Genomic DNA, 26,079 nt, shown 5'->3' on the forward strand with positions numbered 1-26,079 from the left:
AAGATCTAAAAGCCCTATTTAAACGGCAGGGAGAAAGAATACCTCTGAAAGGAAGACTGTCTTATTTTGCAACCAATGAGAACAAGTCTAACCACAAGCTTTCCTCTTATTGCTCACTCCTCTCATGCTTCAGCACCTTGTCCATCCAGCACAGCACCTCCTTTGTTTTATTTATCTCAGCGCAGCCTCAGGGATGAGGAGAATTAATACTCGGGTCAGGTCAGCCTTGGCTTTGCTCAGCTGAGAGCTGAAAGCTCCAAAGGCCAATCCATCCCTGCCCTGCCCTTCTTGGTTAGGCCCTAGAACAGGCTGCCCAGGGAGGTTGTGGATGCCCCGTCCTTGGAGGTGTTCAAGGCCAGGTTGGACGGGGCCCTGGGCAACCTGATCTAGTAAAGGTGTATGTTTGATGGCCCTGCCAGGCAGGGGGGTTGGAACTACATGATCCTTGAGGTCCCTTCCAACCCGGCTCATTCTGTGATTCTGTGATTCTGAGCCCCCATCTAAAGTACCACGGCCAACCCTGCACAATATACGAGGGTTTGTTGTTGTTCCATCCCCATCTGAGCACAGAACTAGTTTAAAAGCGGCCTCACATCCTGCCTAGATCCTGAGCTTTGTGCCCATAATAACTCAGACTGCCCATGGCAACTCCAAGCATGGGGGCACCCACACTTCACTAGGCGGCAGTACCAGCGTCTCGCTGCCATCCCAGTGCGGAATTCCTTCCTATTTTGACCTAAATCGCCCTTTCTGAGCCCAAAGCCGCTCCCATCCCAGCCGCCAGCTGAGCCCCGTCTGATGCAACCACAACACCACCGCGTGGCCACGCACAGCTGTTCCCTCCTCCAGCCAATAGCAAACGTCCCTTTGCTCCCTGTGGGCGGGGCCGAGCCGTTTACCCAACCCCGATAGGTCGAGCTTCACGTCAATCAATCGATAGGACGGTCCCTCTGTGGTACTGCGGAGCCGGGGCTGGAGGCGGCGCGGCGGGGGCCGGAGCGGGCCGAACCGCCGCGCCCGCTCCATGGAGGCCGCGGCCGAAGCCCCGGGGGGGTCGGCGGAGCTCAGTTGTTTCTCCTACAACCAGGACTGCACGTAAGAGGGGCAAGGGGGCGATGGGGGCAGCCTGGAGTGGGGCCTCTATCTTCAGGCCTGATAGGGAGCGGCCCTCAGGGCCTTGTGGGGCGCAGGGCCCGGCTGGTGACTCCCGGTCAGTGGCTTTTAGTGGGGCTCTGCCCTCCTGTATCCCCTATGAGGACAGGCTGAGGGAGTTGGGTTTGTTCAGCCTAGAGAAGAGAAGGTTGTGCAGTGACCTCATTGCAGCCTTTCAATACCTGAAGGGAACTTACTCTTCCCTTAAACTCTTGGAAAGGGCTGACAATAGCAGGACACGGGGAAATGGTTTTAAGTTAAAAGAGGGAAGATTTAGGTTGGATGTTAGGGGGAAGTTCTTCACTAGGAGAGTGGTTAGGAACTGGAACAGGCTGCCCAGGGAGGTTGTGGATGCCCCGTCCTTGGTTCAAGACCAGGTTGGACGGGGCCCTGGGCAACCTGATCTAGTAAAGGTGTATGTTTGGTGGCCCTGCCAGGCAGGGGGGTTGGAACTACATGATCCTTGAGGTCCCTTCCAACCCGGGTCATTCTGTGATTCTGTGATTCAGCTGAGGGTGCAAAACGGCAGCACTGAGCATCCCCAGCTCTGAGTTGGAGCATCCCCGGCCTCGCTCCGTGCCCAAACAAAGAGCAATGCAACACAGTGCTGCTGACGTGAGCCCCCAGCTGACAGCACTGGGGATGCCGGGGCAGCTGCTCGATGTTAATGTTTGGTGTCTGAACAGAGCCAGCTGTGCTGCACAGCACTCAGTGTGGGCAGAGCCACTCCTGGCTTCAGAAAGCCTCTGTGTAATGCTGCAGGTTGTATCCCTGCTATATCCCTATCTGCAGGCAGATGACCCAGCAGCCACAGCATCCCAGTGGGTGACACGGTTGCACGCTGTGGGCTGCAGTATCCTCACATGGAAAGCAGGATGCTTAGGTTTGTTATATGTAGTTGGCTGAGCGGACACTGAAGTTGTGCCTTCTCAAACCACCGTATGATGAATTAGCCGTTCCTCTTATCTGCAGGGACTCCCTGTTGTAAATGCACTGCTGGATCTAAACCAGAGGGCTTTTGTTTTATCCTTGCAGCTCCCTGGCAATTGGAACCACAACTGGATACAGGCTTTTCTCCTTAAGTTCCGTGGAGCAACTGGACCAGGTCCATGAAAGCAGTAAGTCTCCTCTCCCTGGGTGTTGGCACAGGCTTTAGCTGTATTACTGCAATTTGGTTTGTTTTGAGGGAGTGATCCTTCTTACTGCTCTTGCAGCAATGGCATCTATTTCTGCTGCTCACTTATCAAGAGAGAAACAGCTCTGGTTAATGCCCTGTGCACTGCAGCCTTTAGAGCCAACTGCAGCTGTGGAAAAACTCCTGAGCTGAGTTGGAAGAACCCCACAAGTTTAGAAAACAGCTTCTTCCTCACTGCTTGTCAGTCTGACAACAGCAGTCTGTTCTGGAAACCAGTATTTAGAGCAAGTTTGTGGGTTGAATGTTTCACATAGGAGAGGCTGCAGGCCACCAGCATGGACTCTGGACTAAAAGCCTGTGAGTTATCCAATGTGTTATTTACTCGTGAGATGTTTTTAATGGACTTCCAGTCTAAGGAGGTCTTCACAGCAGGCTTTCAGCCATTAGCTGCGCTCAGAGCAGCATGCAGTGCACTTAACAACCCAAGACAAGTCAGACCTTAAGGAGCACATACTCTGGTCTGGTTCAGGCCAGAACCAGAAGTGCTTCAGCTGAGATGGTACCATACAAGATACAACTCGTTCCTGGGAGATAATTCTCCACTGGCTACAGTGGGAACTTCATCAACTAGGCATAGCAGCTTCATCTAGCACCATCTTACACACATGGTAAGGGGCTGAGACGCATTGTCATACATCATGGTTGTAGATGAGTCCTTATACCTCCAATGCAAGACAGCCTAAGCACTGGTTCGGGGCTACTTAATTAGAAGTCATAGTTCCCAGTTATTTAAGTACATGTCCAAAGGGGTCATTGTAATGGTGCCTTTCCAACATAAGAGCCCACACATGGTCACTGTAAGACACACCACTGTTCACCTCAGCAATAGGAAGAGTAAACCTGTCAGCCTTCCCATGTCCCAAAATGGCCAGGAGAAACCAGACACCACACAGAATGGACAGTGAGTTACACACAGCTGTTCCTTACCTTGCTAAGTCCTGGCCCATTCACTGCCTCTAGGAAAGTCTCTGACCATTCTGACTCTCATTTCCTTTCATAGGATTGAGCTCTTCCTTTTTTATACCCCATCCCAAAGATTGATTACAGCTGGAGGGCTCTGCCCAGGAGGGCATGACAGCATTCTGCCTTCAGGAGAGGCTTCATTAACCCCTTCCTGCTTTGTGCTGGCTATGAGAAATTTTTAATAGAAGCTGATGTTGAACTTCCTAACCCTGAGCCTAACCCCATTTCTTCCTGAGTTGAGCTTCACTTGTCACTGCAAACAAACCAACCAGAAACCAAGCTAAAGACTGTCTCACTTTCCTTCTGTGCCCAGATGAAATCCCAGATGTTTACATCGTGGAGCGTCTGTTCTCCAGCAGCCTTGTGGTTGTGGTCAGTCATGCCAAGCCACAGCAAATGAATGTCTACCACTTCAAGAAAGGGACAGAGATCTGCAACTATAGCTATTCCAGTAAAATCCTGTCCATCCGGCTGAATCGTCAGGTAAGGAGCTGGGGAAATGGGTTAGCCAGAGTTGTCCCACTCTGGTTCTTTACTGGAGCTGACTCTACACAGACCAGAGTCCAGCTGGCGCCCTGCTGCTCAGCACAGCAGCAGCAGCCTGGGTTCAAACTGTGTCTCTGCACAGGGCACATTAAATATTCCCTATTGGAATATTTCAAGTCATCTTTTTATCCATAATTATATTTAAAGTATGTGCCATAAGAAACTAAGGACATTTTACTACGAAGAAATAAGCAGTCTGGGTAATTGTATATAATCAGCTTCTCCTCACTTAGCAACAGTGGGACCTGCAGTAAGGCTCTCCCATAAGGAAACACTGGGTTGAGTTTCCAGTAAGGCTGTGTTTGACCAGAAGTTCCTGCACTACAATTAAGTCTTTCCTAAATGGATTTTTTTCACTTAAGCTTACGATGAAGCCGGCAAAATAAGAATTTCCTTTGGGTTGCAGATAGATGTATATGTATAAAAATAAACTGGGAGGTTCTGCTTAGTGTTTCTAGGAGATAAGTATGGGAGTAAAATAAGTCCAGGATCTTTCCCCGTGTGCTGCTCCAGTGACTGCCTGAAGATGATGTTGAAAGTCCATATAAGGTTAAGTCTCATATAAGCTGTTGACACAGGAAAATGGTAGTAAATAAAACAGGAACAGAACTCAAACAAACGGTGCATGTTTTGACTTGATCTGCCTGTGAAAGATCCTTGTGCAAACAAAACAGCCCCTTGGATGTTGCTGATCCACAGGAATTCTTTGTTTCAGGCTCCATTATAACTCACATACACGTTAAGCTGGGTCATGGTGTGTCTCAAAGCAGGGAGTAAGGCTGTACCCTGACATCAGTCAGAATCTCCTCTGCAGCCTCAATGACTGTGCTAAAACCCTGATGAATTTTTTGGAGACATTTCATAGGTGGTTTTTCTTTTCTGGCTTTATTTATATCCAACACATCTTAAGTCCTCAACATACAACTCAGCCACCTCACCAGATTTGTGACAGACTTAAGTTCTGAAGAGAAACATGAGATGCAGTGCCTTGAATGCTGTGCAGCAGTCGCGGCACCAGGCACCTTCTGTGAGGCTGTCTGTGCACAGCGAGGATAAAACTTGTTCCTCATCTCAGCATATTTTGCACTGATGTCAGCTGGGGCTGAACAGGAGGCAGAGAATCAGCCCTTTCCAGCTCCCACTGAGCTTGCCCAGGCTTCACCTCCCACCTCCATCACCCTTCTTGTGCCTTCCTGGATTTTTTCCCTGTCAGTTCCAGCATCTCTTGCTACAGCTCTGACTTGCTGCTTTGCTATCATCTGGGGTACATCCCTTCACCTGTACATCAATAGCAGCACATTTTGCAGTTCTGGGAAAGCACACAGTGGCTTTGCTGAAATCAGCTGTATAAATATGACTCTGACAGTCCCTGCTAGCAAGTTGATGGCTGTTACTGTAGAAAAGGCAAAGTCTTCCTGGAAATGCAAAATGGCTGTGACACAGCCCCAGATGCTGTGGTTAGCAGGAATAGAAGTGGGAAAGAGTTTGATCTGAGAGTAATGGTGGAGCAAGGCAAAGATTTTCTAATGTGGGTGTTTTCAAGTTAGTAACTACACTCCACATTTAGATACTAAATAAGTGGCCTCATTTCTAAAGAGGTGGAGGCTCTGTACGTCCTGTACATGGATTTGGGTGCTTCAGCTTCAGGAGCTTGGGCAGAGTCTGGCCTCACACTTTTATTGGGATGTTTGCAGAGCTTCTGGACACATGGTGCTAATATAGGTGGAGCTGTGCACACCCAGAGGTCAGAAAGCACAGCCCTCCAGCCAGATCCAAAGCCTGGTCCCAAAAAAGCCTCTGTGTAAAATGCCTCTGCAGGAACTCCTAGAGATCTTGACCATGCTAAGATACAGAGCAGAGCAGTCACAGAAACGATGGCCCAACGTTAAGGTTACAATATTAGGCTTCCTTTTTCCTTTCCTGCCTGTGGTTTGGCACCTCCTCGCTCCACAGCTGCTTCCTGCTGGGTGGGTGTTTGTTGCTGATGAGTTGCACAGAAGAGGTGCAAGAACATAAGCTTGGAAATACACAGCCTGTCTGCCAAGATGGTGCAAACAGTAGGTGTGAAGCACCAACTTCTGTGACTATCCCTGAACAAACTGTTCCTAGCCCAGTTTTATGCAATTCACAACTTTAGGCACATAAAGCACAGTCTTGCCTGCTTATGCTGACACATTAAGTTTAGCAGTTGTGGGAGGCCCACCAGTTAGATGCTTGCTTCCAATTTGGGAAGAAGTCAGGGCAAGGAGCAGGAAATCCCATCTGCAAGCAGATTAACAAGCAGGACTGGCAGCCCCTCTGTTGCCTGGTCTTTATGACCAAGACTTATTTTGCTTTGAAAAGAACAACAAAGAGAAGTTGGGGAAGAAATAGATGCTAATCAAGACCCATGGCAGGGGTATAACCAAGGCCTTTGTGTTTTTAGAGCCTAGGGCCGCAGAAGATCATCTTATAGAGTAACAGAGTTGTTGTTGCCACGTTCTGTTTGCTTTCTAAGGCAAAATCAGCTGTAATCAATTCTCAGAAGCAGAGCTGTCCAAAATCAAAGGGTGTCCAGTGGGAGGGGATGTAGAAGCAGAAGTGGTTGTGTTTCTGCAGCATTACAGCAAAATCCCTGCTGAGTTTTTCCAGCAGCAGTATTTGAGTGTGCCAAGTACGAGAGCAGTGCTGGTGAGATTCTGTACCTGTGTCCTTGCAGAGGCTGATTGTTTGCCTGGAGGAGTCAATTTACATCCATAACATCAAGGACATGAAGCTTTTGAAGACTATCCTGGATACGCCCCCAAATACAACAGGTGAGCAAAGGAATCTGTGTGTAAGGGAGAGGTGAGCTCTGCAGTAGCCTTCCATAGCCACAGTATTTGTTTTAGAATTCAAGCCAGCCTGTGGTGTGTGTATTTTTAGCAGCACGACTAATTCAGCATCAGGGAACCAGAAATGTATGGAGGCAGTCAGTCAGGCTTATGAGAGAAGAAACCCTGCTCTGTTCTGAGTAAATGCTTCAAAGACAGCAGCAAGATTTGAGTTAAGTTCAGTCCCTTTCCATCCTGGAAGGGATACCCATGCAGCTCATGGCTTCCTGGAGCACGCCGTTGTTCTCTGTTACAAGATCAAAGCTGTAAGGCAGGCCAGGACTTCAAACTCCCCTCCATATACAGGGCAACTTCATGTTCTCCCTTTGGGGCTCCCAACCCCTCCCTTCAGCGTGCCCTGCATCAGAGTCCCACAGTGCCTTCCCTCAGGACATAGGGGCCCTGCTTCCCTGCTGCCAGCATGACTCAGCTGTGGTGGCACACCTTGGCACTCCCTGCAGACCTGCTTCACACCATGGGGGCACGCTGCTCTGCCAGGCAGGCGGCTCCTGTGGTCGATTATGTGTTCAGAGTCAGCTCCCAGAGTGAGTAGTGCCATAGGGAGCACCTGGGGCAGAAAACACAGCCAGGCATGGCTCTGATTCCAGCGTGCCTCTGAGCCAACCCTGCCAGGGAGTTCCCTGAGCTTGGGCTGCCACCTGGTATTGTTCCACACACAGGAGAAACCCACAGGGCAGGGCAGGTGGCTGTGCAAGAGATTTTCCCTGCATAGCGTAGGGTGAATCCTGCTGATGGAGAGGAAGAGTTTTTAGCAGTGAGCAGGGAAGCCTGGCTGAGCGCCCAGAGCAGCGCTGCCGGATGGAGCTGTGACATCCCGGTCGCAGACCGCAGCAGCTTTCCAAGGGCGGTTGGTTGTGAAGTTATTGATGTGCTCACGCCTGGCTTCTGGGCTTTCAAGGGATGCTGTTCTGGCTTCTCCCCTGACCTACTTCAGGTCTTAACAGATGGCCTCCTCATGTAGATTAAACATACTAAATACTGCAAATATAATTAAAGTTTAAAACCATCCTGAGAAAGCCCAGCAGCAGCAGGCAGGAAGAGGATACCCAGGCCTGGAGCTGTACTGATCAGGTCACAGTTTAAAAGCAACAGCAATCAGAAGTCACTGGGACAGGACTAGGCTGCTGCGGATCATAGGACTTCATGCAGGCTTAATTTGCTAAAATCCTTTCACCACAGCAGCTGTCACTGAAATGAGCTGAGTGTCAAGTGCTGTGGCACGTGTGTTTCCTTCATCCCCCAGCATCTAATTTGCTACCAAGCCTGACCCCAAAGACAGTGTGTCCAGGAGGCCAATGCAGGCTCCTTTTTGGAGCAGGGATCTGGGGATTTGTTGCACACCCAGCTCCCAACCCATCGCTTTCCTTCAGCTTGGGCTGCATATGAGGGACTGCGTGTCGAGCAGCCCATGCTGCTGTCACACAGCTGAGGGAGGTGCAGTGACCTCGGGCTCCCCTCACACACACATGCCAGGAGAAGCGGTGCTTCCTGCAGGGTGATGTGCACAGCCTTTCCAGGATGATCACACACACCACGGGCTGCTGCTCCGTAATGTCTGGCCAGGCTCCTCCATGCAGGAGAGGAAAATGCCCAGGGTGGGCGAGTCTGTTGTTTTTCATGCATGCTCAAATAAGGAGTGAATCTCTCTCCTGAGAGGAAACCACACTGCTTAGTTGTGAGCATTCAGCTCCAGGCGAGCACACGAGCCAGGCTGATTGCTCGTGCATGAAGCAAAGCCCCCGGGGAACACAGCTCTGCAGAGCGTTGCTGTCTGTCACCATCAGCATGCTTTGCTGTTCAGGAGAGCACTGGTGGCTCTTGTCCCCTGAGAGTCCTGGCCCAAACTGCTCCAAGGAGGGCAGAAGAGCCCCAGGGAGGCTGTGAGGTGACTCATGTCAGAGGCAGGATTGGCACTGAGGTTGTTGTGCTCATGCTGACATGAACACCATGAGGGCTGATCCATGGGGACAGATGCAGCTTTGGAAACTACTTCAAGTGGTTCCCTTGAACCCTGAGGCCCCGCTGGACCTGCTGCCCTGGCAGCAAAGCCAAGCTTCCCCCATGCTGTAGGTGTTTCTCTATGCTGCCAGAGGAAGCTCCCTGTAAAGTGGCAACCACAGAGGTGCTGTGCCCACTCCTGTGCCCACTGACTGTCACTAGGCTGCCAGGTGCCAGGGTCAGAAGAGCATTTTCAAAGGCTGCCGTATGGTTTGTGCTCTGTGTTCTTTCTACATCCCTGAGGTCAGCTGAGTACACTCACATCTGTGTTTTCCCCTGGCCTGGTTTCCCATTTGCTTCTCCCAGACAGACGCAGAGCAGAGGGAGAGGGTGACTCACGCCGGCCAGCTCAGAGATTGCTTTGTTGAGCTTCAGCCTTCCCTAGGCCCTCGCTAGAAGGGGCTACACTGACCCCCAGTGCTGTCTGGGCTGGGGAAGACCCTCCTCAGATACACAATTGCTCTGTACAGCAGTCTCAGAGCTGTCTGCATTCCTCCCAGCCTGTCTTTCTTGGGTGCCATCACCTCTGCTGCCTCTGCTCCACTTCCCCGCAGCGCGCACAGTCCTTGGCATGATATAAATGCTTCTCATTGATAGGGAGTGGACCTCAGGGGCCTCTGGCCCATCCTGCAGCTCCTGGCTGTGCTGCGGTCTCTTTGTGTAGTTATAAACAATGACCTAAAACAAGAGCTTCAGCTGATTCTTCCCTACTGCTGGGCCAGGGCCAGAGCAGTGTCCTGACATGACAGCTTGCACAGTGTGTGTGCGCGTGTCAGCGCGCATATGTGCCCGTGTGCGTGTGTCCTGTTTGGGCAGCAAGGAGCACAGCCCAGGCAGCCTTTAACCCTGCAGCTTCCTCCCCACGTGGGGGACATGGGACCCCTGGGTGGCAGCCAGGAAGCTGGGGTTGTGCTGAGCCCCTGGCTGAATGCTGGGATGACTGGGAGCACGCAGACATGGGGCAGGAAGCAAGTGAGATCCATTGCAGTGTGTGACATGATCCACTGCGCTGGGTGCTCAGCCAGCGGCAGAAATGAGAGGCAGGAAGAGGTGCTCTGTTCCTGGGTCACCGGGGGGACAGGCAGATGGACAGCCCTGCACACACGTTCATCCATCCCTGTCGTTTCCTGCAATTCCTGCTCACTTGAAAGGGAACGTCTGGGAGACTTTATCCTCTTGTTGGCATAAAAACAGATGGTTAGTACAGGGAAGAAATCCTCGTGTGGTTAAAATTCAGCTCAGCTCAAGTTCCTCATCTGCCAGAACCTCCCTGCAGAACTGTGGCATCTGCTTTATCTCCCTCTGCTTCCCTTTTCCTATCAGGGAAGGAAGTGGCAGTGCCTGGCCCCATGGCTGCAGCTCGGAGCTCCAGTTGTGCACTTAGCCCTGCTCACATCTCCAGCTGTCCAGATGTACCCAGACAGGAGCCCTGTTTACACTGAGACCAGCATTTTTTGGCCTACATTCTTGCCTTCAAAAAGGAGATGATTGAGGAGGGGAAAGAAAGAGCTTCAGCAGGACAGGGGCTCTCTCAGGGCAGGGTTTGGGGAGGCCGTGGCGGGGTGCAGGAGCCGTACTGTCCCGTACCAGCAGGTGTCCCCATGGCCGAGGCATCTCCAGCATCCAGCTGGCGCACACCCGGTACCGGACACCATCCCAAAATGTGACAGCACCCAAACCCCTGCGGTGTTCATGGCCACGTTTCTGCTTTCTGTGCTCCACCAGCAAATAACCTCAGCTGTGTCCTTCTTGCCCTGCCAGGTCTGTGCGCTCTCTCGATCAACCACGCCAACTCCTACTTGGCTTATCCCGGCAGTGCAACCAGCGGAGAGATCGCACTTTACGACGGAAATACTTTGGTAAGTGTGAAGCTCGCCCATTTGGATACCAGCAGGGACTGAAAACAAACAGAACCAAGGCAGAGCCAACGAGGCCTTGGGGAAAGATGAATAAATGCACTCCACTGTGCTGTAAGCAGTATTTGCCTGGGGCAGGCACGTTCCCTATCCCCCTTGCCTAGACAAAAGCAGACAGCCTCTTTGAGATCAGAATATTCATTTCCCAGTACTGGACAGTGAGGGAAATGAGACCCATGTTAGAGGGCAACTGCCAGGCTGGCATGGGCAGGGCTCAGTGAGCTTCAGCCTTACACCCAGAGCGAGTGATGTGAGCGGGGTGGCTTATGGAGCTTGGAGCTGCTCCAGGCACGGGATGCGGGCAGCTGCTTTGCTATGCCACAGGCTGCAAGGGATTCTGAACCCCAAGCCATGCATGGGGAGGAGGAGGTGCTCACATCCTCCTCAGGAAACTTGTTATCTGCAGTTTATGCCAGGGCTTTGGATTATATAAGACTGCTGCTCTGTACATGCAGCAGGAGCTGAAGATCTGCAGCAGAGGAGAGCAGAGCCCATATGGGAAAACACACTGCTGCTGTGGAGAGATGCTTGCAGGAGCCAGAGCTCCCTACAGGCAGTGGGGACACAGCAGTATTTGCTGTACAGCCACAGTGTGTAGAACCAAGGCACAAAGAAATGCCTGGCTCTGGGGGTGCATCTGCAAGCCTGCAGCCTGCTTGAGGGACAAGGAGCTGAGGATCTGTGTCCAGGAGGAGCTTTTGGTAAGCACAGTGTCTGTATCAGGTGGGGGGGAGTGAGCTTGAGGCAGGGCAGGGACTATTGAAGGGATATCAGAAATGCAGTACAGTCTCTTGAATACACATGTGCAGTTCTGCATAGGGCATGAGGCAAGAACGCTCTGTGCTTACGCAGTTTGAGAAGCAGTTTGTCTCTTCTCTCACATCACCTTCTGTCCTACAGAAAACAGCCTGCACAATTGCTGCCCACGATGGACCTCTGGCTGCCCTAACCTTCAACTCCACCGGGTCAAAGCTGGCAAGTGCTTCTGAAAAAGTGAGTGAGCATTGCTGGGAACAACCTCCCTGTCACTGCCAGCCTGTGGCTGGCAAAGGGGCACAGCCATCACTGGAGCATGGGATGCAGGGACAGGGGATCTTGAAGGAGCTCCTTTTTAAACACAGCTTCCTGGGGAGGGGCACTCAGATGACCGACTTGTATCATGTCTGTATTGACCCGAGCTGACAAACAGAGCCTGTGCATGTTCTGAGTTTCCTTGGTGTGTCAGGGCTCGTGCTCTTTGCCCTGCTCCTGTGTGATCTTTCTATCTGCATTTTTTACAGGGCACAGTCATTCGTGTATTTTCCATTCCTGGTGGGCAAAAGCTCTATGAATTCCGTCGAGGGATGAAAAGGTCAGTTCATGCTTCTATCAGTGACAAGTACACAGAGGGCTCCCGGAGCAGAAATGTAAACATGGGGACAGAGCACCGTCAGATCCTGGCAGCTTTGGCATCTTCTGCAGAAAGAAAACAAGAGTGAGCATATCAGATAGAAATGTCATTGTGCCAGACAGCCGTGCTGGCCCAGCTGCCTCCAGCAAGCTTAGCGATTCCATTCAGCGAGTCACAGAACAGGGCAATAGCAGAGAACAGAGGTAGATTCAGTCCATCTTCTCTGTCCATTTTTTGTTTCTTACTTGAAATAATGAAGTCTCATTATCTCTCAGTTATCATCCCGATTCTTCTCAAAGGAGGTGTTTTGAAGCTGCTAAGCCACTTGCGTAGAGCCCAAGTCTTGATGGCGGGGGTGGACTGGGTCTTTTCTCTCCCTGTGAGCAAAACCCCACAGTTCCCATGCAGCGGGGTGCCAAGTAGTGACTGGTTCTGTCTGTTCTTGGCCCTAGGTATGTGAATATCAGCTCTCTGGTGTTCAGCATGGATTCCCAGTTCCTGTGTGCTTCGAGTAACACAGAGACAGTGCACATCTTTAAACTGGAGCATCTCACTGACAGGTGAGGGAGTAACCGGAGTTAACCTGCCCCAGGGTTGTCCATTTTGGACATCTGCCCGTACAGCTCTGTTTCTTCTCCCACTCCAGCCGGCCAGAAGAGCCACCAACCTGGAGTGGGTACATGGGAAAGATGTTCCAGGCTGCCACCAACTACCTCCCTGCCCAGGTGTCGGGCATGATGAACCAAGATCGAGCCTTTGCCACTGTCCGCCTTAACATCTCTGGACAAAGGAACATCTGTGCCCTCTCCACGTATGTATTGACCTCTGTGTCCCACTGCCACCCCAGCCTTTATGCAGACACAGCTATGTATGCTTACTACCACCGCTGTGCCCGTTACCTTACACCCTGCAGAGCACACAGCGTATGTTTGCTGTCAGCGCGTGCATGCAGCTGTTGTGTTTGGACTCATGATGCTTTTCTCCTTAGGATTCAGAAGCTGCCTCGACTGCTGGTGACTACATCTGATGGACATCTCTATATCTACAACTTGGACCCACAAGATGGAGGAGAGTGTGTCTTAATTCAGAAACACAGGTAAATGCCCCTCCAGTGCCATGATGTGCTGAGAGACAATTTTGGGGCTGCAATTGTGCAGAGCAGCTCTGGGAGCTTCCGTCAACAAAACCTCACCCACACACACGCCTGCAGGCACTCAGTGCTGCAGCAGAGCCTTCCGTGCTGCCGTTCTGTTTGTATGCCTGGTTTGATTAAGCACGTAACCCCACATCTGGACTGCTTGGCTCCAGATGTGAAGCCTTTGGGGTGGGGTGCGATGTAACATGTGCTGGAAGCCAGGACGTGGCCGACAGCCAGGAAAATGCCAACAGATCTTTAAAAGCCACAAAACAAAAGCGCTTCAAAGCTGCGCTGTCCAGCGTGCTCCGGCCGCTGGCCTCCCATCTCCTTCAGACACTGCTGACCCCCCTCCCGTGCTCCCATTGTGTTGTGGCTGTCCAGAGCTGGCAGCCCTGCGTTGTATGTGGGTTCCTCTTTTAGCATCAGAGGACTGAAAAGGGCCCTTGGGTCATGAGTTACATTACATCATACTATATCTCTGCTCAGACTCCGTCCGAAACTAGCCAGCACTGCTTTTCCCATCTAGTCCACTCCTGTTGGAAGCCCTTTGGAGCCCCCTCATGATTAGAAACACTGTTTGCCTTTGTAACCTAAAGCTTTTGTGGTCAGTCTGTTCCCTTCTATTCTCATGCCAGCATTGTCCTCTAGCTGAAGTACTGCTTTCCCTATCTTCTGCATCCCCCCTGCTTTATTTGGAGAGCACAGTGATCTCCTCCTCTGCAGTACTGTTAGGGCTGCAGTCAGTTTCAATGCTTCAGAGTTTCGACAAATCATAGAACTATAGGATAAAAGGGACCTTTACAGACCATCCAGTTCCAATCCCTACCTGATGGTGGCCTGGGCACCTTCCAACTTTTCAGTTGGGTGATGTACCTCAAGGAGACATGACTGCAAATGTGTGTCTCAGATAGTGCCGGGGAAGGAACGAATGGGATCAGAACTAACTCTTCTTCCCTCTTTTGTTCCTGTACAATCAGTCTACTTGGCTCAGGAAAAATGGAGGAGAACAAAGAAAATGACCTTCAGCCTCCATTACCTCAATCTTATGCAGCAACTGTAGCCAGACAAAGTACAGTGCCTTCAACTTCGACCATGCCAGGTAAGCACTGTTCCTGCCCTTCCTCAGTGCAAAGAAAGCAAGATAGCCCCCGGAGCAAAGTGGGAAGTCTCTGAACAATCAGATGTTCACTATAACCATAAACACCCCATATACAAGGCACACTGGGGCAGCAGGGCCTTCTGCAGCTCACCCAGTTCATTCCATTGGGAATGGATCAGTTATTTTCTGCTCTGCTTGTCCAGACCCCATGCCGGGCAGCTGCAGTCCGTTCCTGATTGGCAGTGTTGATGGTGATACCTTTCCCTTCTGCTACCCTCAAATGCTCTGCCAAATGCCAGAGAAATCAGGATGTGTTAAAACAATGATAAAACTGTCGCAGCTGTTTGTTTCCAGCCTCATAGCACCCATTTATCAGCAGCGCTTTGCATTTCCACTTCTGCAGGTTATTCGGAGGATGGTGGTGCCCTGCGAGGAGAGGTTATCCCAGAGCACGAGTTTGCAACTGGACCAGTGTGTCTCGATGACGAGAATGAGTTTCCTCCTGTGAGCATTCGGGACCCCTAAAACATCAATTCAACCCCAATGCTAAGAAGAAAGTATTAACCTCTTACAGAAGAGATTCTGTTGCCCTGACCTTGTCCCTGTTAGCTGTGAAACTAAAAATCACTACTTCAGGTATAGGGAGAGCGCCAGGAACATCACACCCCTGCTACATGGCAGCTGGGATGGGGCAAGGATGATCAGCCTCATAATTAGAGAGAGACCTGAACAGATGAACAGAATGAAGTGCAGATGCAGAACAGAGTTCAGATCCAGATCTGACCTTTGTGCCTTGCTCAGATTTCTACTGTTATCAGGAATAGCTTTAATTCGAACAATGCCATCATTTAGAAATAAAAACTTAGTTTTCCCTGTTGCACTTTCAGTCAGTTGTATTGGCTTATGGAAAACAACTGGAACATACCTGAACCTCATCAGTCCTCTGGAAATCTCTCATTTCCAGACAAAGAATCAAAGCAAAGCAGATTTTTAAGCCATTGTTTTGGTTTTTTAAGTGGCACTTTCTCAGTTACTGTTGGAAGAACATACTGGCTTTATAAAATCTAACTTAAGCCTGGCTGTGTCTCTCCCTCTCTTCCGTGTTAAATACTTAACCCCTAAGTGGACAGATATTGCTTACAGTGCTGTGATCTGGCTGTAATCAGCAGCACCTTTGTGCTAGTAGTGCATTAATACAGCAGAATACTGTAATGGATTTCAAGCTGTAGACTTGGCAGACTTTGGAATTCCTTACTCCACTTTCACGTATCCTGCTGCTGGAGATTTGCCTGAAGAAGGAGGAAGTAAAAATTTCATTGGGATCCCAGGATTTGTTCCATATGCTGGGGCTGACCTCCTCTGTAAGGCACTTTCAAATTAAGTGATGCAAAGAGTTATTTGTGTAAGAGATGACTAATTTGTGCCTCCCTTTGAAACTCTGCCTAAACGCGGCTCTTCGAGTCACATAAAGATCTTAGACTGATTCTCTTTACCTGTACTGCAGCTTGTTGGAGACAGAGAACAAGAGTTTTCTATTTCTCTTATTCCATCCCCTAAGAAGGACATTTCAGTGTCTCCCATCTGGTTAAAGCCCTTTGGGCTGCAGAGCAGCTGGAAGGAATGTTCGAGGAGCTGCACGGCCAGAGAGGAATCCTTTCCTTCTTCTGACAAACCTGCTCTTTGAGCATGTGGTTTGGGGCCATGCAAATGCCAGCAAGCAGGAACCACGCTGCTCCTGAATGAGCTGCCTGCTGGGACTGCGCTGTAAAAACCAGCCCCAAACCCCTGCTGTACAGGCAGGGGTTTTATTAAATGGACTTTGATCTGTCAAAATCCCGTGCTGTAATTAACCTGACGGAGCAACTTACATGTGTAACATTAGGGAGGAGGTGGTGTGAGAGGGAAGGAGCTTTCAAAAATACTCCCTAACACAGTGGTTTAGCAGTCGGAGCTTCCAGATAAAGTGTGTGCAGTCAGGACTTCAGCTTTGCCCTCCATTGCTGACTGTAACTTGTTTTACATCTGCTCTGCTCTCTGCTGTGGCTCTGGCTCCCGCTGTGCGGTGCACAGGGAGACCAGCTCGGGATGTTTTGATGTTCTGAATTTCACTCAGCTTCACTGTTTTCTCAGTGCTGAGCAGTTTGGTGACTCGTCCAAGAGGGGTTTCAGGGATCGGTCACTTCTGTGCGGAGAAAGAGGGAGAAGAAAACTGACCTTATCCAACAAAAATGTTTTGACAGCATTCTGTTTTGCGGAAACATGGGAAGGGTTTTGTTTGTTTTCCAGTGTGCAACAAAAAGACATTTAAAAACCTCAAAACTTGTGACAAAATGGAATATTTACCCACAGCCCACGAGGACGGCTTTGAACTCAGACGTACTTGTGGAGGAACAGCAGCGCTGAGACCCAGCGGATCCTCTCCGTTTTGAAATGCTTTGCCTTCCCCTGACCTCGAGTTCTGGTGAGCAAGACTTGAGAGACTCAGCTCTTAATAACAAGGAAACGCAGCTTCGGTCTAATGCACAGTCTGTGGCTGATGGTAGAAAACTGCCTCTTCATTAAATGGAAGGAGGGACAGGTCAGAGAAGAGATGAGAAGCACAAGGAGGGCTTGTAAAGACACCTCAATGAGAATGAATGTGGCTGTTGCTGCTGCTGATGCCAGCACTGCTGAAGTATCCCATAGCAAAAGGTTAAGCAAGTTCAATTACACATCTTGCTTACACTGATGGGCTGGATTAAATGCTCTCAGGTCTCCTAGGGGCTCTGGAGTAACTGTGATCTTCTGCAGAAGGTTCTTGGGCATTACTAGATGGACAGCAGGCTGGAGGAGAAGGTGAGAAGAAGATGCTGTGCTTTAGATGGGCTCAAGGAAGCAGCACTGTGCCTGAACTTCACAATTGGACGGCGCCATGGGAAGAAGCAGCCCAGCTGTGGCTGTGAGCAGTTGGGAAGGTCCCTGCCATTCTCACCAAGCAGTTGCCATCTCTCTGCAGGTTCATTGGTGTCACTGAAGCTTCCAGCAGTGCCAGAAAATGCTCAGCCTCAGCAGACATCGCAGGGTTGGGCTGTGAGGTTCCACAAAAGAAATCCCATAGAATTCAGTGAGAATTCAGTGAGACTGTGCACATGGCGTGTATTTATATATGAGTAGTTCATGCAAAGTGTCTCAGGGTCTTTGCTGCTCCCACTTTCCTCTTTGTGGCTGCTTTATCACTACATGGTTTTGGTGATACTTTGGTTGGTTTTGCCTTGCCTTGTTCAGGTTGAATATTAGGAACAACTTCTTATCTGAAAGTGTGGTCAGACACTGGCACAGCTGCCCAGGGAGGTGGGGGAGTCCCCATCCCTGCAGGTGTTCCAGAAAGGTGCAGATGTGGCATTAAGGGACGTGGTCAGTGGGCACGGTGGGGGTGGGTTGAGCTTGGGGATCTTAGTGCTCCTTTCCAACCTTAACGATTCAATCATCCTCTAATCCTATAATTCAGGCTGAGTTCCATCTGCAGTCCCCAGTGATGCACATTGCGCTCCGTTCTCCTACTGTGCCAAAGCTGAACTTCTGGGGGACTTCATGGGGCAAACACAGCTCACCCAGAGCGACCCCAGTCCTGCAAGCAGGGCTGCACTCAGTGCCATGCCCATCCCACGCAGGACACAGCACCAAGGCAGCTGCTTCCAGTTCCCAGGGCTGTAAATTTGGGGAGGGGGGATTAAATAAATAAACCTCTGACAAATCTGCCTTTGAATGGAAAGTAAAACACTGCAGGACATCCCTCCCCCTTCTACTCCCATGTACGTAAAACCAACTTGAAACACACCCCGTTGCTGGGAAAAGTAAGGCCCTTCTGTTTTGATTTTGGTAGATAATCTTGTGCCGTGGAGGTCAGCCGGGCAAAGCGAAGAGGTCATGATGAGAAGCAAACATCCGTGTGTAGGACAGCTGCTGGGAAGTGCTTCGGAGCAGCCAGGAATCTCCAAGAACAGATCTGTGAGTCTTCAAGAAGACTAAAAAGTCCAAGGTGGGCCACTGCTTTTAACTAGAGTACATATAAGTGAATGGCTGGCCCTGCTCACCCCTCGTTTTAATCCCTGCCTGGGTGGGGTGTCCGTGTACTGTAGGCACATTGCTATATTTAACAAACTCTATGTTAGAACCACATTGTAAATGCTAATTTAATCAGATCTGTACGTAACCAGAATTTTATATACCTGTTTTACCCGTTTCTAATTTATGCTGTTTTATGTGTATAAATGTACTTATAGGAAGATATATTAAACTTATGTCTTTGTACAGTGCACACTATTTTACCCAAGCAAAGTATTTTTGCAGTGACACGAGAGAAGATGTGATTTGCTACGGTTAAAGACAGAATAAAGTCACAGTCCGTCCCTTGCAGTTTGCTGCCCGTCCTCCTGCTGTTCTTTGTGGGGCCCTAAAGATGTCAGTCTTGATTAAGCTTTAGCGAGTGGGTTTGGGGCGCTGCTGAGAGGTTGGTGGCTCCGGCACCATCCGGACCCAGCCCAGCCAAAGCCACACTGTGCTGCTGTGGGAGGCTGTGGGCCAGTGCTAATTGCAAACGGTTGGGCAGCCCCTCTAATTTCAGCAGCGCTGCCCGTAATTACAACTCCCAGTTTGCTGTGGCTCATGTAACACCTTGCTTTGCTTGAGACAAGCCACTTACGGCTTGTCCAAAGAAAGACCTGGCTGCGTAATTTGGAGTCCAAATGTGTTTCAGAAAACCCTCACTCAGCTGCTGGGAAATCCTGGTGGTTTCTGAGTTTCAGCTGCAACTTCAATTTTGCCTCTGCAGCTCCCCAGGCTTTTGCATGTGCCCACAAATGTCCCACAAGAGCCTCGCCCAGCCCTGAAGCATCGCATTGGGTTTGGTAGCTGTGTCTGCCTGCAGCCCTGGGCTGCCTGGAGACCTCGGGGCCCTCTCCCTGAGCATAGAGCTGCTCCCTCAGACATAGCACTACCTCACAGGCACTGCAAGGCACACAGCACGGGGAGCTGCAGCCTCCATCCCTACCCCCCAGCCAACCTCAAGCCTGCAGCCAGCACGAACAGCAGTCCCATTCACAGAAACCAGGACTGGAAAAGGAACAGCTCGAGCAATGATTTGCTTACAGACAAAGCCGTGTTGCTCTTCTGTCCGTGTGCTGGTCCAGCGAGGCTGTGTGAGATGTGGGTGCGTGGCATCGGCAGGCCACGTGCTGTGTGCTGCAGCAGGGCACTGCTGCTGGGTCCTTGGAGTAGTCTGCAACCGTGATGTTGTCTGTTGCAATATCCTCCAGGGCCTGGGCATAAGCCCTGCTGATTGCAGGCAGCACTGCCTGATACTCCCTGGATGCCACGTCCAAAGGCTCCTGTTCCTCAATATCGCGATCCAAGTTGAAAATGAGCGGTGGTCGGTGATGCTCTTCTGGCCCAGTGCTTCCATCACAAGCCTTCGCTCCTCCTAGGGAGGAAAAGAGAAACACAGTGCAGTGCCAGGCTGCTCACCCCTACCCAGGTATCCCCTCCATGATGCCCCTTTGCCACCACAGTGGCTTTGGGAGCCCTTTGCTAGGCTGAGTGTTTCTGAAGCACCAGCACTATGACCTGCTCCTTGCTGGGTTTGCTCTACGTTGGTGTTAATCTGATTTGGTTTTCACCCATCCCTGCAGGGAATAGAGAATTCCAGAAGCTGTAGTCCTGACTTTAGGCTCTGTAAAGCAGCTGCCCTACCTGTGGTGTAGAACGCCTTGTACTGAGCCAGCCGCAGCGCCTCCACCGCCCCATCCTTCCCCGCTGCCCCGCTGTTGGGGTGAAGCAGCATCTGAAGGAAGAACACAACACAGCCCACTGCAGAGAAAACCTGCTGTGTCCCAAGATCTCCTGACATGGCACCACCTTCCCAATAAACACACACATTCAGAGGCACCGCTCAGCCCAGGAGCTGCAGCAACAACCCAAGTTGTGCCTGCTGTGCCCACAAAGGGAGTCGGGGTGTGAGGAGGAAGGGAAGGAGGGAGGGGTGGGTCGAGTCTCTGCTCTTTGGTATTTAGGACACTTGATGCCTTGGCACGGGGCAGCGAGGAGACAAGTGAGCTGGACGGTGCGGTGAGCGCCGTCCCTCTGATCGGATCTGCTGCAGAGCCAATGGCTTCGCTGAGTGATGAGTCACCAGAGGTTTCCTCCCTGGGAATTGAATTTAAAAGTGATTCAAGAAATTTCCACTGTGCTAAAAATTAGAAACATCTGCCGAAGTTGTAGGCAGCTGCGGTGCCAAGTTTAGTAACAGTGTTCACAGCTGATCAGTGCTGTAATGACCTAGCAGGTGTCCGGCGGCACTGATTGCTCTGCCCGGCACCCCCAGCAAGGCCACAGTTCAGGGGGAACTTCCCATGTCTCTCAGTTTCCTCTGTTGCTCTCAGTTGTAGGGCAAGGGGCGCAAAAACAGCATCCGAAACTTAGTTTTAGAACGGTATTTTATGGGGAAAAAAAATGAAGAGAATCTGAGCTGCGGAGGTGTAAGTGCTGCAAGGAGGAAATCCATGCTGCCATCCGCTCATGTTGGCACCCCTCTGGAAGAAGCAAGTGGCTCCAAAGCAGAAATCAGCAATTATTTTAGGGTGCTTGAAGCCAAACTAGCAAGAACTGAACCTGTCTGTCTGCTTCCAGCCTTAGAGCTCAGCTTTGCTTGTCCCCTTTAATGAGCAGCAGGGGCTGCGCGGTGCCGTCTGGCTGCAAAGCACAAGCAAGGTTGTGAGCTGCCTCCTGGAGCCCCTGTGCTAAGAAAACCTATGAGGACTGAGTGCACACAGATAGAGTTTGCTTCAGCTGAGCCCTTTCAGGAAACCTTCCCAGGTTTGCAACCGGTGACTTCGTTATTAAAAACAACAGCAAAAAGGAAGAAATAGGAAGAAGAAAGAAAAACCTCTCCATCCGCATGTAGAGCTCCGGGCTGTTTTCACAAGCGAGCTGTGCGTGGGGAGGAGGAGCACAGCCCTGACATTACGCTGATGGAAAGAGCGTATTTGTTTGACACTCGTACCCTTGATACATTTCGTGTGATGTGTTTATTTTTACTGTAAATAGCCTTTGCTCAAAACAGGGCCTTGGCAGCTGCCCAGCTCCGTCACAGGTTGTGCCGGCGCCGAGCCGGGTTGGGACATGAGCAAGGTTACGGCCGCACTGTGAGCTCAGCCCCCACCCGCCTGAGTGGGAAAGCAGCTGTCAGAGGCGTGAGTGGATCCAGCGGCCGGGTGAGAAGAGGAACTGCTTCGGGAGGATTTGTGTCAAGGAAAACCCTGCGACATCAAAGGTGGTTTTGCCATTAAGAGATGAAAGCACCGCGCGCTCCCACTGCTGAGCTGGGAGGGGATGAGCGCGGATGAGCGGAGCATGGGGCGATGCTCAGTGTGCTGAAGGCTGCTTGTCTGCATGGACAAACCTTCATGGGACAGAGCAGCACAACACCCTGAGAGCAGCAGGGCAGCAGCAGCTGGGGGCTCAGCCCCACTTTGGGGGCTGGTGAGGGCAGCCCCACACTGCTGTGCTTCTGCAAGAAGAGGGTTAATCCCTGAGCTGCATCCCATCCGCTCCCACGGTTTATCTCATGGTTCAGTAGATGGTTCCATAAATACGAACTAAATACCAAAACCCTGATGGACGCAGCTAGCAGATCCAAGATTCCTGCTGGGAGCAGGCTCGTGGTGTTCACAGGAGAGCCGAGTTGAAAAGCAAAACCAGGCTCTATCTGCGGGGCTGCTTTAAAGCCAAACTTCTTTTTACTCAGTTCAGTGAAGAACTTGTAAAATTCTGAGAAAAATACATTGCCATACTTCTCGTTCTGGTAGCTGTGTTTCTGGTGCCTGAAGGAGCTGTCAGCAGCTCCTATTGTTGCAGGGGCAGAGAGCTGCAGGGCATGGGGCTGCCTGCCCCACTCACACATCAATAACGGGCACGTTTCTGAGCCAAGGAGCTCAGAGAAGAAGCGCTTAATTACATCGCTATCTGTCAAGATCAATAAAGTAGATAGAAGGAGGTCTGAGCCCCGGGGATCTTTTGTTTCCCATGCCTGTGCACCTCTCATGACCTGGAAAGAGCAGCACTGTGCTGCACCCGTGGGGCCACAGGAGGGACGATGCTCCAGTTTGAAACCACTTCCCCTTGTCCTATCACAGCAGACTCTGCTAAAGATTCTGTCCCCTTCCTTCTTACAGCCCCCGTTTAGATTCGGGGACGTCCCCAGTTAGGGGCTCTCCTTACCTTGTGTCCCACGTCTGACAGCCCGAAGAGAACTGGGGACACGTCCATTCCATCAAATCGCCTGTTTGGGGGAAGTTTGGCTCCAGCCAGGGCCACCAGCGTGGGGAAAACATCCAGGGTGCTGGGGAAAGAAGCAGGTTCCATCAGAGCACAGAGCAAAGCTCCCAGCCCCACCTGCACCCCTCCACCCCTTGCTTGAGGAACCCTGGCTGCTGCCCTATAGCAGAGCAGGGTGCAGCCCCCACCACATCGTCCCCCCCAGGGAACACAGAGAAGGCACCGGGTCACCCTGCACAGAAATTGCTCACACAGGGACTTTTTACGCCAATCCCAGCAGATCCCGCAGCCCCAGGAAAATGTGGTCTCGCTTTTGCCTCGCGCAGCACGAGCCATAGCAGCCAGAATGGAAAATGAGAGCGGTGCTATTTTGTGCACTTATACCAAAATGCCTGTCAGCATTTCCACCATAATCCTCTCTTTTCAGGGGCCTCCGCCACAAAAGATCTCTCAGGGCTGGGTCTTGGTTGCACGGGTGACCTGGTGCCCTATTGCTGCCGTGCTGACATAGAGGGCAAGCAAGTCCAGCGAAGGCAAGTCCTGCTGCAAGGCTCACCTCCCTCATGGGCGAGTGACACAAGGACACATAGCAGCACTGCATTCCCTGGGCAGTTGGCCTGGCTGGGGTGATGCTTGCACCCTGCACCATGCACCCTACACCCTACCAAGAGCTCTGGGTCCCAGCTGAGCACCCCGGGGCACAGCAGCATTCACTCTGTAGGAGCAGGGCCCCTCGCCCGGTGCACACAGGCTGTTGCGTGAGCAGAGAGAGCAAACAGCCCAGGACTTTAGGGCCCCTGTTTCTCCCATTCAATGAGTTTTAATTTAGCTGCTAAGAGACGGAGAGGACAAATAAGAACAAACAATGCTGAGGAGAGCTGAAAGGCAGCCCCAGCTATGCAGCTCTCGTGGAGACGGATGGAGCAGCCAGGAGGCACTAAAAACCTCGGCTCCCCACTGTGCAGAGCTGGATCCCTGCAGGATCACACTGAGCTCTGCACGGGGCCGCCCCACATCGCTGCTGCAGTGCTCAGCACCCACTGGGTGCAACCCCAGCACTATGATGTGTCTGCACCCATCCCATATGCAGTTACCCTAAATCAGCAGCTGGACTCCACTGGAAACCATTACAGCTTGCAAAAAGGGCAAAGCACGAAGAACTGGGGCAGTGTCAGACAGGTGCAAGCAACACACTGGGATGAAAGGAGGCATTTTTCAGCTCTTAGCAAGGGCTCCATGGGTACGGACCCAAATCCCCAGCTTGAGCTCAACACTCACAGCAGCAGCCCTGTCCCTCCCAGCTCCAGGCTCTGTGCTCTGCTCACTCCTTGGCCACTCCACTGACCCACTTCCTCAGTGCCCTGCAGGGTGCAGGGCATGGCAGGAGGCTCCCACCATTAGTTATAATTAAGAAGAGCTGACGAGGCAGCTTTGTGCAGGGCGCGGTGTGCGGGTGCAAGTCCATGCAGCTCCATGTGCTGCCTCCCCAGCCGCCGGCCACACTCACCCCCTTTCACCTGGCAGGGAGGTAACGAGGAGAGGTGATGCCACACAGCCCTGGGCAGAAGGAGGGAGGGTGTGGGGAGCTCTCTCCCAAGTCAGGCTGTAACCGCTGCCAGCATTTCCTAACCCTGGGGCAGGAGGACACAGGTAACACCTGCCCTTGCCCAGCCCTATGTGCTGCTTAGCAGAAGTCTCCCAACCTCTGTCCAGGACAGGATGAACCAACCTGCTCAATTCTGAAGCATTTTAGGGTGGGACCCCCGCTGATGTTTCCAGAAGCCCCGTGTCCCATCACAGTGACACCCACCGTGCTGCAAAGCTCCAGCTGCACAGCTGGGTCAGGCCATGTGCCAGCACAACCCCAGCCCACAGCTGGCAGCTCCCTGCCCTGGGTTGGTTTGTGTCACACGCCTGAACTTTATAAAACCTCCCTGGGCTGTTGGCTTTGTATTTCCACGGCGGAGGCAGGCTCCCCTGTAGGCATTTCTGAATAAGCAGAGCTGTGCAGCTGGGTCAGCAGTGGTGAAAAGCGGGATGGGCTGTGAGTCCTGGAGGAGCCCCGAGGTGCAATGGGGCTCAGTGGAGGGACATCAGCACAGAGGTGACTGTGGCCAACAAGCACGGTGACAACACATGGCTGGAACTGCACAGCCCTGTAGCCAATGTGTGGGTATAATCGGGCCCAGTGTCGCAGCTTTGTCTTCAGAAGACTACAAAGTTATAATGATAAAGAGCTGAGGAAACCCCATGGGAATGGTGGAGCCCCTGGGTGAGCAGGCAGTGTGTGCAGCACAGCCTGCTGCTGGCAGCCGTCTGCATTTACAGCCGCCCAACCTGCTAGACTGGATCTGGGAAATGCAGGAGATAAGGGCTGGGAGATAACCAGGTCCCCTGGGGCTGCTCCGTGCAGGGGAACGAAGGCTGGGGTTCCCCATGCAGGGAGGGATTTGCAGGGGGTGCTTGGTACTGCACTCATCAATTACCGAGCATCAGAACTCCAGTGAATGCCTGAACCATCAGCCTTACAGAAATCCCAGAGCTGTTTGCTGCGAGGAGGGATGCAAGTGCTGCAAGAACTGCAAGGTTAGCTGCAAGGAGAGCTGCAGCATTGCTGCCATACCGCTCTGTGCCAGACCCTGCAGTGCCACCATCCCCACTATGTCCCATCCCCTCTGCTCTCACCCATGTACAGGAGCAGCCCAGGACTCCCTTGCAGTGGGGCTGCTCTGACTGCCAGCGCTGTCCCTCCGGATGGCCTTTCCCACAACCGCACCCTCCTTCACATTAAGCCGTTTGCAAACCACAAAGCCTAAGCCTGCTTCTCGGTGGAGAGAGAGAACCTCGTCATCTTTTAATTATCGGGAGGCACTCAGCCACCGCGGGGAAGAGACGCACGGAGCCCTGCAGCTGCTAACGCGGATCCGCCAGCCACACAAAAAGACCTTTCAGCTCCTATTTGCTGAAGCATTAAAGTCTTTGGGGAGAGGACAAAAGTGCGGTGTCATAAACAACCCGGGCAATGCCCAACCAGGGCCCCAGTGCTGCCAGGACCCAGGTAACCACATGGTTCTGGAGCTGTCAGCATGTGTGGCAGCGTGACCTTGCAGATCCAGGCATGAAGCTGTGGCACAGGCACAGCCCACCCCATTCCCCAAACCATCCCTACCTTAGTATGGTGTGGCTGCTCCGCTTGGCAGGGATGTGGCCAGGCCAATACGCCAGTGCCGGCACCCGGTGCCCTCCTTCCCAGGTGGTCTGCTTGGCAGGGCTGCCTCCTGCAAGAGAGAACAGAGCACTCAGCATCCCCTGTATAAGAGCTGGGAAGCAGTGGGGACCCTCTGACTGCAGAGCTGCCCCAGGAACAGGAGTGACCTGGGGCACAGAGCACCCAAAGGCAGGAAGGTGGCAGTGGTTGGAGCTGGCTCAGGGGAGGGAGAAGAGCTGAAGGAGTTATTACAAGAAACAGGGAGCTCAGCTTTGGCATTGCCTTTGCTTT

The 26,079-nt window shown here is 51.8% G+C and overlaps 2 protein-coding genes across 16 annotated transcripts in view; one reads left to right on the forward strand and one right to left on the reverse strand.

The window, feature by feature from the left end:
- The window catches only part of ARSG (arylsulfatase G), a 44,543-nt gene that overhangs the window by 4,323 nt on the left and 14,141 nt on the right, over window positions 1–26,079 (reverse strand). For 3 of the 9 annotated variants that reach the window (XM_085522977.1, XM_085522980.1, XM_085522974.1), the window contains 4 exons: window positions 25,750–25,858; window positions 22,524–22,644; window positions 19,998–20,088; window positions 19,398–19,728 (listed from right to left, as the gene is read on the reverse strand). In XM_085522977.1, the coding sequence (XP_085379103.1) occupies window positions 19,398–19,728; window positions 19,998–20,088; window positions 22,524–22,644; window positions 25,750–25,858 (652 nt within the window). Of the gene's footprint in view, window positions 1–11,495; window positions 12,099–18,417; window positions 19,729–19,997; window positions 20,451–21,414; window positions 21,563–22,523; window positions 22,645–25,749; window positions 25,859–26,079 lie in introns of those variants that run through there. The other 6 variants (XM_085522975.1, XR_014936827.1, XM_085522978.1 and 3 more) reach the window with 6 other exon arrangements.
- Window positions 975–18,665, forward strand: WIPI1 (WD repeat domain, phosphoinositide interacting 1). Of its 7 annotated transcripts, none has more exons than XR_014936830.1 (14): window positions 975–1,095; window positions 2,188–2,270; window positions 3,624–3,793; window positions 6,555–6,651; window positions 10,489–10,586; window positions 11,544–11,636; window positions 11,924–11,994; window positions 12,486–12,593; window positions 12,680–12,844; window positions 13,022–13,129; window positions 14,149–14,270; window positions 14,674–14,774; window positions 16,557–17,265; window positions 18,133–18,665. XR_014936830.1 is itself a non-coding variant. In XM_015879751.3 (13 exons), the coding sequence occupies exons 1-13, from the start codon at window positions 1,025–1,027 to the stop codon at window positions 18,178–18,180; spliced, it is 1,335 nt and encodes a 444-aa protein (XP_015735237.1). In that variant the 5' UTR covers window positions 975–1,024; the 3' UTR covers window positions 18,181–18,665. The 7 variants fall into 7 exon arrangements, 1 of the variants encoding a protein (XP_015735237.1); XR_004309266.2 differs by having other exon boundaries at window positions 16,557–16,731; XR_014936832.1 differs by having other exon boundaries at window positions 16,620–17,265.

The sequence above is a fragment of the Coturnix japonica genome, chromosome 23 (assembly GCF_054131305.1).
Source record: "Coturnix japonica strain WE chromosome 23, WE-NBRP24, whole genome shotgun sequence".
NCBI lineage: Eukaryota > Metazoa > Chordata > Aves > Galliformes > Phasianidae > Coturnix > Coturnix japonica.

Excerpts from the sequence above, each read along its gene's own strand:
- WIPI1 (XM_015879751.3), top strand. The coding sequence starts at position 1,025 with ATGGAGGCCGCGGCCGAAGCCCCGGGGGGGTCGGCGGAGCTCAGTTGT. Across the intron at positions 12,845-13,021 it reads AACATCTGTGCCCTCTCCAC|GATTCAGAAGCTGCCTCGAC; the intron begins GTATGTATTGAC and ends TTTTCTCCTTAG. Across the intron at positions 13,130-14,148 it reads GTCTTAATTCAGAAACACAG|TCTACTTGGCTCAGGAAAAA; the intron begins GTAAATGCCCCT and ends CTGTACAATCAG.